This window comes from Balaenoptera acutorostrata, chromosome 2 (genome assembly GCF_949987535.1).
Source record: "Balaenoptera acutorostrata chromosome 2, mBalAcu1.1, whole genome shotgun sequence".
NCBI lineage: Eukaryota > Metazoa > Chordata > Mammalia > Artiodactyla > Balaenopteridae > Balaenoptera > Balaenoptera acutorostrata.
The window spans coordinates 171,464,872-171,476,316 of NC_080065.1; the positions used below are offsets into that span (position 1 = coordinate 171,464,872).

The window sequence follows — 11,445 nt, forward strand, 5'->3', positions numbered from 1 at the left end:
CTGGGATGAGTACTTGGGCCCACGTGGACCAGAGGTGGTTTATTCAATGTGTAAGAGAGAAGGGGAGAAAGGACACAGTTGAGCCCACAAAGAAAAAGGCCCAAGGGCTCTCCAGTGCTGCCCAGGAGCCTCTCTGAGCTCGGACCCCTCCAGCCCCTCCCTGTCCTCAGGGAGGCTTTTAGGGTCACTGGGCCTCATGGGATAGGCCCAGGGCAAGCAAGGATGAGAAACCAGCCTGGCACAAACCAGCCTGGCACAGTCCAGGGGTGGGAAGAGAGCCAAGGGCACTGACCCATGAGGCCCTACACGGCAATGGAGCCATCTCGGAAGTCCGTCCTCCCGATGAGGATGTTGACCACAACGGGGTGGCCACCTTGGCACTGCTGCTGGGCTTCATGCAGCACCTTGACCACCTGATCCTCACTCTCTCGTGAAAGTAGCAAGCCCTGGGCCCCCAGTCCCATGGCCGCCTTGTGATAACCTAAAAGGGGAGATCAAGTCAGAATGATGGCAGAACCCAGCCTACCATGCAGCTAGCCCGGGAGAGGAACATACATTCAGCTGGGCCTGAAACAGCCTTCCCCCTTCCCACCCAGTCCAGGCCCCTCACCAGTGTAAGCCAAGCCACAGGCCACATTGCTGCCCAGACAGGGCACCTGCTCCCGGGAAATCTGGGTCCAGCCAGCATCATTCCCTATCAAAGCCATCACTGGGATCTGCAGGGAGAGGATGAGGCCAGGCCACAGCCTTCAGTCCCAGGGCTTGGCCAGCCACAGGTCAAAGACAGGGACAGGACCCCTGCCAGCCAAGCAGCTCCCTCCCCAGCCCACCCCACCCCTGATGACATCTCCCAGAACCCCAAGCTATGAGCTTCCCTTGGTCACCCGGTCACCTTGTGTCTGACGAAGGTGTCAAATTCGATGAGGCTGTAGCCAAAGGCTCCATCCCCAAACAAGCACCAGACCTGAGGGGGTACCAAGGATGGTTTGGGTGGCTTACGGCCCAGAAAGCAGCAAGCCTCCTGCCCCCAGCACGCTCTGACTCACCTCGGCCTCTGGCTGACACAGTTTGGCACCAAGTGCAAATCCTGCACCAACCCCCAGAGTACCGAAGGCCCCTAGAAGAACCAAGAGTGGGTGGGTGTGAAGGGGCCCCGAGGGTGCAAGCTGCCCCAGGCATAGGCCCGCCCTTACCAGGATCGAGCCAGCGCAGGGGGCCACGGGGCTGCACCAGGTGGGCGGCTGTACCCACGAAGTCCCCACCATCGACCACCAGAATGGAGTTGTCGGGCAGAGTTTCCTCCACCAGCTGCAGTACCCGCACCGGGTTAAGGTGCTCAGCTACAGGCATCGACGCCTTCTCCCTGTGATGGAGCAATGCAGGTCAGCAGAGCCAGCGGCATGGCCCCCCGGGAACCTGCAACCCCCCAAGTCCACTCTACCCAGCCCCCACCGAAAGGTCTGCTCCTTCTGTCGGTCAGCCTGCCGAAGCTCCTCTGCCCAGTCTGAGGCCCATGTCTGGCCCTGAAGGCCCTGCGCCAGCTTCACCACGAAGGAGCCCACGTCTCCTGGGGAAGGAAGAGGGTACAGCTGCAGGGAGATGGCCTCCTCCTGCCCTTCAAGCACCAGAGGCCCAAAGACAGCAGGAAGCGAACAGGCATCTGCGCAGGAGGCAAAGAAGCAGGCCAGTGGGGTTCTAGCACAAAATGGGTGAAACACACCCCAGAGCCTGCCGGAACCAAGTTAGGGCAACAGGGGTGTGAGGGAGAGCAAGGCCAAAGAAACTAGGCTTAGGGAGCACAAAGTGGGTTAGAAACTCACATCAGCCTCTGTCTCCTGCCTCCCCATCACACCCCAGATCATGCAGTCCTGTCAATTCTGCCTCTGAAACACGTCACTAAAAACACCTCCATCCTCCAAGCACATCTCTACAACCCAGGCATGCAGAGTGCTTGTACAGTGAACAAATAAACAAGCCAGTGATGATGTACTTTTCACCATCACCATTTTAGAAATGATCACACAGAGGCTCAGAGAAGTTGAGTTTCTCCTCCCTCTCCATCCCCACTCCAGGCCTCATCGTTTCTGTCCTGGCCCTAACAGCCCCCTTGCCTCCACCCAGTCCCCTCCAACTCGCTGCCCACCAGCTGCTACAGTGGATCTTCCCAAACATGAATGCAAACGGTGCCACTTCTCTGCTTGACACAAGTTCCCTCTCGCCTGCACCGCAGGGTAGAGTCAACGTCCTTGGAACGATGGGCAAAGCAGGGCATGGAAAGGCCATGGAAGAGGACTGAACAGGGGTGAAGGAGCCACGACAGGACAAGAGAGACCTCGGGGCAGGTCCTAAGGGCAGCAGGCGACATGGGAGAGTACAGACGGGTAGTGATCACACGCACATTCCCAGGCCTTCCCTCTGGTGCACACCCTACCATTAGTTCATCCAGAAGCACCCCATCAGTCTAAGGACCAAATATGCGTCTCTGGCCGACTCGGGGCCCCCTGGGGCATGGTCCGGGCCTTGGTCACCAGCACCCAGCTCAAGCCAGCTGCAGCAGAGGCCAGGAGGAGAGGGACCGGAAAGAACACATATGTGTGGGGGCTGCTAGGGGCTCACCTTGCACAGCCACCTGGGGCTTCCAGAACATGTCTGAGTTCATCAACATCTCTTTCCGGTTACGGTTGACAATGATGATCTTGCTGCTGCGGCTGAGGACACGGCCATAGGACAGACGGAAGTCACACACCGTTCCTGGGGTAGGGGACAGAGTCTCGGTGGACAAAGGGCCAGCATCCTGGGGAGTGCCCGCTACCTTACTTAATCCACCATAGTAGACTGAATGCATAAAGGTCTTCACCTCTCCCTGTACCAGTGTCACCTGCAATGAGACTTTGCAGCTCCCCACCCCATGAACCTGGGCTGGCCTCAGGACATGCTTTGGCCCATAGAATGTGAGAGAAGTGATGGCATGCGTTCCTGAGGCCAGACCTCCAGAAGCCCTGCAGCTTCCACTCTCTCTCTCTCAAATAACCTTGCTCCCCAAGCCCTGCATGTTTCTCAACATCCACCAAGTGAACAAGCCCAGGCTAGCCTGCTGGATGATGAGAAACATGGAGGAGGAGGTAGGGGAGAGTGAAAGAACTCAGTTACCCCAGCTGAGGCCAAGCTAGCCCAGCCTGCAGACAACCAACCCCCAAGTTACAAGCCAGCCCAGCCTGGATCAGCACAGCTGCCTTCCCGCCTCTCTGAGTGCAGACTCAGGAATGAGCCCTACCAAAATGACAAAAACTACCACCTAACCCCAGGTGGGTCTTGAGAAATGGTAAGTGCATTTTAAGCCACTGAGTTTAGGGTGGTTATTATAAAACAATAGCTAACTGATACAACTATTATGTCTCTGGCAGGTTTCAAGCGCTTTATGTAAAAATATATATGCTGTAGGTGTACGTGCTGTGTAAAGGCTGTATAATGCATACAAATGCAAATGCTGTACACAAAGTACCACAGGTGCCCGCTATCTTTGTGTAAAGCTGGGTCACAGGACACAACTGCAACCTGGCGAGAGTTTACCTGAATTTCAGGTCCAGGGGAAGGGGGGTGGTGAGAGGTAGGAGGGTGGGTGATTATGAGAGTGGGGTGCCAGCCAGTACCTGACTAGGAGGGGCAGGGTTACACGATTAGGGAGGTGCCGAGTGGGAGGGAATGGAAAGGGAGGGTGGGAGGATGCGGCCCACCTGCCAGGACGACAACATCTGCCTTCTTCAGGGCGGCGCTGCGGTTCTGCCGGATGTGAAGGGGGTGGCTCCGGCCCAGCAGCCCCCGCGCCATCCCACCCAGGAAGCAGGGGACACCCAGGGTCTCCACAGCAACCCTAGGGGTCCAGGCAGAATAGACGTGAGCGTGGCCAAGGGCCTGCCCCTCCTCACAGGGCCCCAGGGGACCAGGGATGTGACAGTAAGGGCAAGCCTGAGGCTTCTCACCGAAGTTTGTCTGAGGGTGTCGGAGGCAACAGGGCCTGGCTCCCAAGCAGCACAAGGGGCCTTTTGGCCCGGCTCAGGATCTCAACACAGCGCTGAACCTGGGGCAAGAGGTGGGGCTCAAATAGCCAACCCTGAGTCACCGTCAGCCCCCAAGATCACAGCCCCAGTACTGGTTCACAGAGAAGCCACACAGCAGGTGGGGGTCCCTGGCCAGGGCACAGAGGCAATTCACCTGCTGAGGGGAAGCCTGAGGGATGTCCAGAGGCAGGGGCCCCTCAGGCTGAGGCTCCCAGGCTCCTGCAAAGAGGTTGGCCAGGTAATTCTCTAAGTACCTGCGAAGGGGAGAAGAAGAGTCAGTGACCAGGAACCATACCAGGGTTCCAGAAGCTGAAGGAGGAGAAGGGCCGGGAAAGGGACCAGGAAGGCAGTAGGACAGGAACAGAGGTACAAAAGCAACAGCCCAGGGACAGACAGACCCCAGTGGCTGAGTGTCCAGTGGCCTGTTTCCCTTCAGAAGGTTCTGGTGACCACCCCAACCTGACACAGACCCTCAAAAACAAGTGCCACCGGCGTGGAGTGCCAGAATCAGGGGCCATGGCTGCGGGGTCAGACAGAGGTGGGCTTGAGTTCTGGCTCTGCTGCTTCCTGTGTGACTGTGGGTGAGTGACTCAACTTTTTTGAGCTTCCTCCTCTGTAAAATGTAAAAGGGAACATCTCTCCCAAGGTTCAGTGATCTATCCACTCGGGATATAAAGCACATTGCAAAACACTCAATTAATTGGAGTTGTTAACAATCGTCCGTACCCTTGCCTTTCTCTGGCTTCTGATGTCTCCTTACTCATTGGGTCACAGGGCCCTGACTTTCCATGAGGCCCTGTGCAGTGCCCTGGAGACACAAAGATAAATCCTGCTCAGCCCTGCCCTCAAGGACACCCAATCCAGCCAAAAATACACATGTGGGCATCAGCTGGCTAGAATTAGTCAGAGCCTGAAGCTTCTGTTTCTCTTTCGAGGAGGAGTAAAGATCGCAGAAAATGAGAAGAGACCAAGGATGGAACCATGGGGAACCCTAACATGGAAAGAAAAGGCAAGGCACAAGCCAGCCTTGCAGGGGGCTAGTTCCCTAATCATGCTGGAGGAAGGTTGGGAGACACCTTGCCTTACGCTTGGTATGACATTGGACTCAGCCCTATTCTTTTTTTTTTTTTTTTTTTTTTTAATTTATTTAAGGCTGTGTTGGGTCTTCGTTTCTGTGCTAGGGCTTTCCCTAGTTGCGGCGAGCGGGGGCCACTCTTCATCACGGCGCGCGGGCCTCTCACCATCGCGGCCTCTCTTGTTGTGGAGCACAGGCTCCAGACGCGCAGGCTCAGTAGTTGTGGCTCACGGGCCCAGTCACTCCGCGGCATGTGGGATCTTCCCAGACCAGGGCTCAAACCCGTGTCCCCTGCACTGGCAGGCAGACTCTCAACCACTGCGCCACCAGGGAAGCCCAGCCCTATTCTTATTTAAGATAATAATGGTTAATTCCTTTATACTTCAGCATACGCTTTACGCTATCAAAATAATCTCATTTTATTCGTCACAGAATCTTAGTCTAGAGAGAAAAGGCAACGTTGGTCCATCTTACAGATGAGGAAGCTGACGTCATATATTTAATCACAATATATGTAAGTCAAATCATTATGCTGTAACCCTTAAACTTACACAGTGCTGTATGTCAATTATATCTCAATAAAACTGGAAAAAAACAAAAGGTTTAATCATTTGTTCAAGGTTAACACAGCTAGTTAATGGCAGTCCTGGGATTCGAACCCATCTCTCTGGACTTTCATTTCACTCATTATAGATGGAACATAGCTCTGTGGATAAAGCATTGAAGGTTTCTCCGGGCTGAATCCTAGTGCGCCATTAACAAACTGGACAACTTCATGCAAGTCATTCAACTGCCTTGGGTCTCAGTTACCTAATCTATGAAATGGGCATAATAATACCTCTGAGTCTTAACTCAAAGGGTTGTTACAAAAGACATGTGAGTAAACCTGCTGCTCCTTGAGCTGGCCCACGAGGTGCTTCTCACACGCCCATGTGCAGGGACCTGTCTGTCCTGTTCATGCCCATCCAGGTACCTAGCATATAGCAGCACTCGCTAAATATTTGGAGGGGGAGTGGAAGGCAGAGGGGCAAGGACAGGCAAATGGAAGGGACAGAGGGCAAAGAGGAGAAGGAGGAGGAGGAGGAGGAGGAGGAAAATTGATTCTCCTTTCTGCACCCTCTTTCAGCCAGGCCCACCTCAGTGGTGACCAAAAATGGATCCTTTTCATGTACCTCTGCTAGGGCTGTGCCCCTTTTTATCCCATCAACAGAAAGAAATTCCCCCTTGTAACTTGTAGCTCTTCCAGGAAAACCTTCAAGCTTGTCCCAGGCCAGCCCCACTGCCCTGCTCTCTCCAACATCCTGGCCACTCACCACTCAAAAGTCCCATAGTGGCCCCAGAGTGAGCTGTGCCCATGTCATGGGCCCATAGGGACCCATTGTTCCCTTATCCTGGCCTGCTGGAGGTCCAGGCACTCCTATGTGATCCATCCAGATGTATCCCACAACTACCACCCAGATTCCAGACCACCATCATCTCTCATCCCAGTGACCGCCACATCTCCTCCCTGGCTTCCCAGCTTCCACCTGACCCCAAAGTCCACACTCCAGCAATAGCCAGAGGGAACATAATAAAAACCCAAACCAGGGTATCTCGTGCCAATGCTTAAGGCCCTGCAGTGCTTCTCAATGGATCTCAAATTAAAAACAAAGCCCCAGGTATGCCAAGTGGCTCCTGCTGGCTGCTCTGAGCTCAGTCTCTGCCCCTCTCCCCTTTGCTCACCTGCTGCCACCACGTGGGCCACTTTGCTTTCCCAACCCACCAACTTCATTCCTGCCTCAGGACATGTGCATATTCTATTTCCTCTACCTGGAATGCTCTTCCCACGGCTGGCTCCTCTCAACTGATGTGCAAATCAATGAATGAGTCAAAGGAGAGATGGGTGCTAGCAGGAGGGTGCAGGAGAAGCCAGCGGATAGGGGAGGGTACGGTAGGAGTTGGGCTACTTACCAGGAGACCCCTTGACCCACGAGGCCCTTGGGTGGCTTAGCTGACACCATCTCCTTCTGAACCATGAAGTAGGGGTACAGCACATCAATAGGCAGTTCCACGAACACCGGGCCTACATGAACAGGGAGAACGCTGCGTCTGCTGTGTCTTCCAGCCCCCAGGCCCTAGGGCCTGACCACTGCCCAGCCCCCGCCCCGCACCTGGGGTGCCCGACTGAGCAGCAGCCATCGCGGCCCTCAGGGTGGGGATGATCTCCCGCACCCTCTGCACAGAAGCACAAAACTTGCAGAGTGGCCGGAACAGGGACATCTGATCAATAGCCTGGAGTGCGCCCCGGTTCTGGTGGAGACAGGAGTCCAGGGAGTCAACACATGAGAACTTCCAGGCTCCCTGGGGCCCCTGCCACCCCTCATGAAAAGGGTACCTGCAGCAGGGTGCTGGCAGCCCCACCCAGAAGCAGGACGGGGGACTGGGCTATCTGGGCATTCTTCACCGCAGTCACTGTGTTGGTGAGGCCGGGGCCCGCTGTCACTGCCGCCACGCCCACTGTCCCTGCAATACAAACCCTGTCACAGCTGTGTCCACCCTCCTGGCCACCCCCCCCATCAAAAAACCCTGCCCCTCAAAGACATCCCAGTCTCACCAGCCCCTAGCCCTCTCCACTCTGCCCTCACCGGTCAGGCGGGCCACAGCATCAGCAGCAAAGACGGCTGTGACTTCATGGCGGGTGTCCACCACGCGGATGCCCAGCTTCTCACAGGCCACCAGCAGTGGGGAAATATGCCCGCCGACCAGCGTGAAAAGGAACCGCACGCCATGGGCCCTCAGCACGGCTGCCACATTCTCCCCACCATGCCGGATGCTCGCCTTGTCCACCTGGGCCCGAAAAGGGGGAGAAGCGAGATTGTCAAGGACCAGGGCACGGGCACCAGGGCAGGTGGGAAGAGGGGCAATCCCCCTCCCCCAGGAAGGAGGGCAGGGGCAGGGTCGGAGGGCAGGGGAAGCTTGGTGTTGCTTAGGCACATATTACACTATACACCTGGCTCAGAGTAGGACATATCATCTTATCAGATCCTCCTGACGTTATATCCTTTTACAACTACAGAGATCAAGACTCCTGAGCAAGAATCAAAGTCCCATAGAACCAATGCTCTTAAAGCACCCCACTCTGTAACACTGCCCGCCTCAGGGATGGTGGAGCAAGCAGGAAGAGAAGTTAGGGAAGGTGGATCCACAGAACCCAAGGGAGTCTGGCCAGGGGCCATCTGCTGGGACTCCAGAACGGCCTGCTCTCCAGTATCAGGGCCTCGTAACGTGACTGCTGACTCCAGCCTACCAGACTCCCTCCTACTCACTGGGCCCAGTTAACAGGCTGCCAGCCCCCACGTGCCTGATACGGGAGCAGCCTGCTGGCACAGACAGTGCTGCTGCGCAGCAACGCGCACCAGAGGCCTTTGCCTTAAATCTCCACAAATTCTCAAGTTGCTGCTGGTTAGGAGAGGAAGGACTGGGGAGGGGTCAAGGGTGCTCCAGGCTAGGAGAGGAAAGACTAGGCAGAGGGTCTGGGGAAGGGGTAAATTTCTGAGAGAGAAGCCAAGTAGTTCAGAGCAAGGTCTGTGGGGTCAGCTCTTCCCCAAACAGGTCTCCTAACACAAGCTATCACACAACCTCTCTGAGCCTCGGTTTCTTCTTGTGGAAAATGAAGACAGAAACAAGAGTATCTATTCTGGAATGTATTGAGTACGTGGGAAAATCCCTCTAAAGCATTGAGCTCAGCAGACAGCAACTGTCGCAAAAGTGTCACAGCCGGCCACGTCCTCTGGTGCCTGCTCTCAGCACTCTGACCCCATCGTGTTAGGGAGCACTGCTCCGTGAAAAGGGCTCGAGGCCCCTGAGGAAGGAGGTGGGCGGGGGGTTGAGTGCCCAGGCAGGTATAGCCTCCCTGTGACCTCTTCCTAGAGGCAAAGTCCAGGGACCCGTAAGCAGCTCGGCAATAGCGACAGGATCCTGTTAAGAATCTCCCGACCAGTCCCTCTGGATTAACTGGACCTCACTCTCCCCGCCTATAAAATGGGTTAGCTGGAAAGAACGGTGGAAGTCCATTCCTTTGGCTGCCCCCGGCCCGTCGCCCTTGTATTTCCCCTGAACCTTGTGCATCAACTGGTAGAAGAGCCCCAGGCGGTGAGCGGCGCCCAGCAAGGCGGCCACTAGCGTCGCGAAACCCAGGAGCAGGAAAGAAGGGAAGAAGTCCCCAGCAGGGGCGGCAGCCACGGGCGTCTCCATGAGATGGCACCTAAGGGAGAAAGGGCAGGGCTAGGACATGGGCGCGACAATTAAATTATCCAGAAGAAGGCACGCCCCCTCTCCCAGCCCAGATCCCGGGCCACGCCCCTTGGCACGAGTTTCTGCCCGGCCACGCCCCTTACACCCCCAGGCTCCGGGCCAGGCCAAACCTCTCAGGGACCTGGCCACGCCTCTTACAACGCCAGCCCACCCCCCTTACGTCACCACAACCACCTAAACGAGCTCACCACAGGTCAATGCGGCGACAAAGCCTCAAGATAGCTGTTTTCCCACTTACCTGCTTCTCAAAGGATCGGCGGGAAGTCCCGCCTCTCTTTGACATCTAGGACCCGAATCTCAGCCCTAGTGGTGAGCCCACCCCACGTCTACGCCCCCAAGTTAGCGTGCACGACCCTCTCCACAAGCCAGACCCCTAGCGAGCGCCCGGGCCCGAGCGTGTCCCCCGACCCCAGGCCTCGAGTCGAGGTCAGGTTGCACCGGGATGCTTCTCCCCGGGGCATTTTAACCTTCACCTACAGGAAATGGCGCTGACTCCAGAGGAATTCCGCTCCCTTCGTGTCACGTGAACAGGCGCGCGGCTTGAACAGGCTGGGCCGGACAGCTGTCGCCTTGCCCCTTTTGCCCACTTGGATCCCGTGCGCCCTATAGTCCGGCCCGACGCGCGTGCGCTCAGCTCCAGGGCACCTCCTATAAGAGCCCTGTCTCTACTGGTCGCCCCTTGCACAGGCTCCGCCCTCCCTCGCTTCCCATTGGCTCGCACTGCAGGCCTCACGCTTTTTTTTTACAAGAGGCCACGCCCCTCTGCGGCTTCCAGTAGCCGGGAGTTTGGCGCGATCCACTTTCCTCGGCCTTCCGTTGGCCCAGAGTTGCAGGCCCGGACGTTCCGGGCCTTCCGAGCCCAGCCCGCTTTCCACACCAGGCGTGCTGTACGCCCCTTCACGTTGGCCGAGCATGGACGATTTCGGACCCCTGCCCAGTGTCCACCATCCGGGAACCTCACCCCAAACAAACCCTGCTCCTCGCTCTAGCTCCAGGCCCTGCCTCCCATCCCACCGCAATTCTGCGAAGGCAGAGGCCCGCCCCCTCTCCCCTATCCCCGCCTCCGCTGTTGCCCCTACCCTTGTAAGCCTTGCCCACTTCCCCGGACGCTTGGAGTTTTTCTGCTTCCGGTGCAGGGGAATGGGCCTTCTGAGTGGTCCCCGGTTCCAACAAGCGCTTCACCACGTTGCAGCCGTCTGGCATCTGGAAAATGATCTCCCCATCAGTACAGGGGGATTAATTCTGGTCCCGAGCGCCCTACTTCCCTCCAAGACTGACTTCCATCCCTTGTCAACTTCTGGGATTTCCCTCCAAGGATTCCACCCCATCGTTAATTTTATTTTATATTGAATCATTCCTAGGTTTTCATTTCACCCAGTAAAAAAAAAAAAACCCTCCGATGGCCCCACATTCTCCACTTGTGACTGTCCATTTGCTCCTCTTTTTAGCAAAATCCATCTATACTTACTGTCTCCGTGACCTCTTCTCCTATTCTTCTTGAATCCACTCCAAACAGGCTCTTACCCGCCTCTCTATAAGAGCTGCTCTGGATTATTCCAGCAGTCTCCAAACCAGTCCCTCTCCCCACTGTCTCTCACCTACCAGCTCAACCCCACTCTCCTTGCCAATATTAACAGGATAAAATGCAAATGTCCTAGAAGGGCCTTCTGGGCCCAATTAAACTTCCAGAGCCAATAATGAAATAGTGATTATCTTATGTCAAGCACTTACTATGTGCAAGCACTGTTCCATGCCCTTTTGACATATGAACTCATTTAATCCTCACAACAGCCCTGGAAGGGAGGTGTATTAGCAATATCCCCATTTTATAGATGCTGAAACTGAAGCACAGGGAGGTTAAGGAACTTACCCAAGGTTGCACAGCTTGTAAGTGATAGAGGCAGACTGTGAACTCAAGCAGTGCTGCCTGGGCCTCCAGACTGGAAGCAATTCAAGAATGGGCCCTGTGCTTCAACCACATGGCTCCCTCATGCCTATCACAGGGTGTAGTTTTGGGGG

General features: G+C 56.0%; 1 protein-coding gene across 3 annotated transcripts; it reads right to left on the reverse strand.

Annotated features, from left to right (window-relative positions):
* Positions 1-6: 6 nt before the first annotated feature.
* On the reverse strand, positions 7-10,409 carry ILVBL (ilvB acetolactate synthase like). Of its 3 annotated transcripts, none has more exons than XM_007173464.3 (16): positions 9,904-10,409; positions 9,232-9,376; positions 7,758-7,959; positions 7,508-7,635; positions 7,284-7,422; positions 7,084-7,195; positions 4,213-4,312; positions 3,981-4,078; positions 3,735-3,871; positions 2,617-2,751; positions 1,453-1,567; positions 1,194-1,363; positions 1,047-1,117; positions 893-964; positions 611-716; positions 7-481 (listed from the first exon to the last, which is right to left on the reverse strand). In XM_007173464.3, the coding sequence occupies exons 2-16, from the start codon at positions 9,364-9,366 to the stop codon at positions 303-305; spliced, it is 1,899 nt and encodes a 632-aa protein (XP_007173526.1). In that variant the 5' UTR covers positions 9,367-9,376; positions 9,904-10,409; the 3' UTR covers positions 7-302. The 3 variants fall into 3 exon arrangements, with proteins under 3 accessions (XP_007173526.1, XP_007173525.1, XP_007173524.1); XM_007173463.3 differs by lacking the exon at positions 9,904-10,409 and adding an exon at positions 9,665-9,895; XM_007173462.3 differs by lacking the exon at positions 9,904-10,409 and adding an exon at positions 9,665-9,895 and having other exon boundaries at positions 9,232-9,396.
* Positions 10,410-11,445: the final 1,036 nt, after the last annotated feature.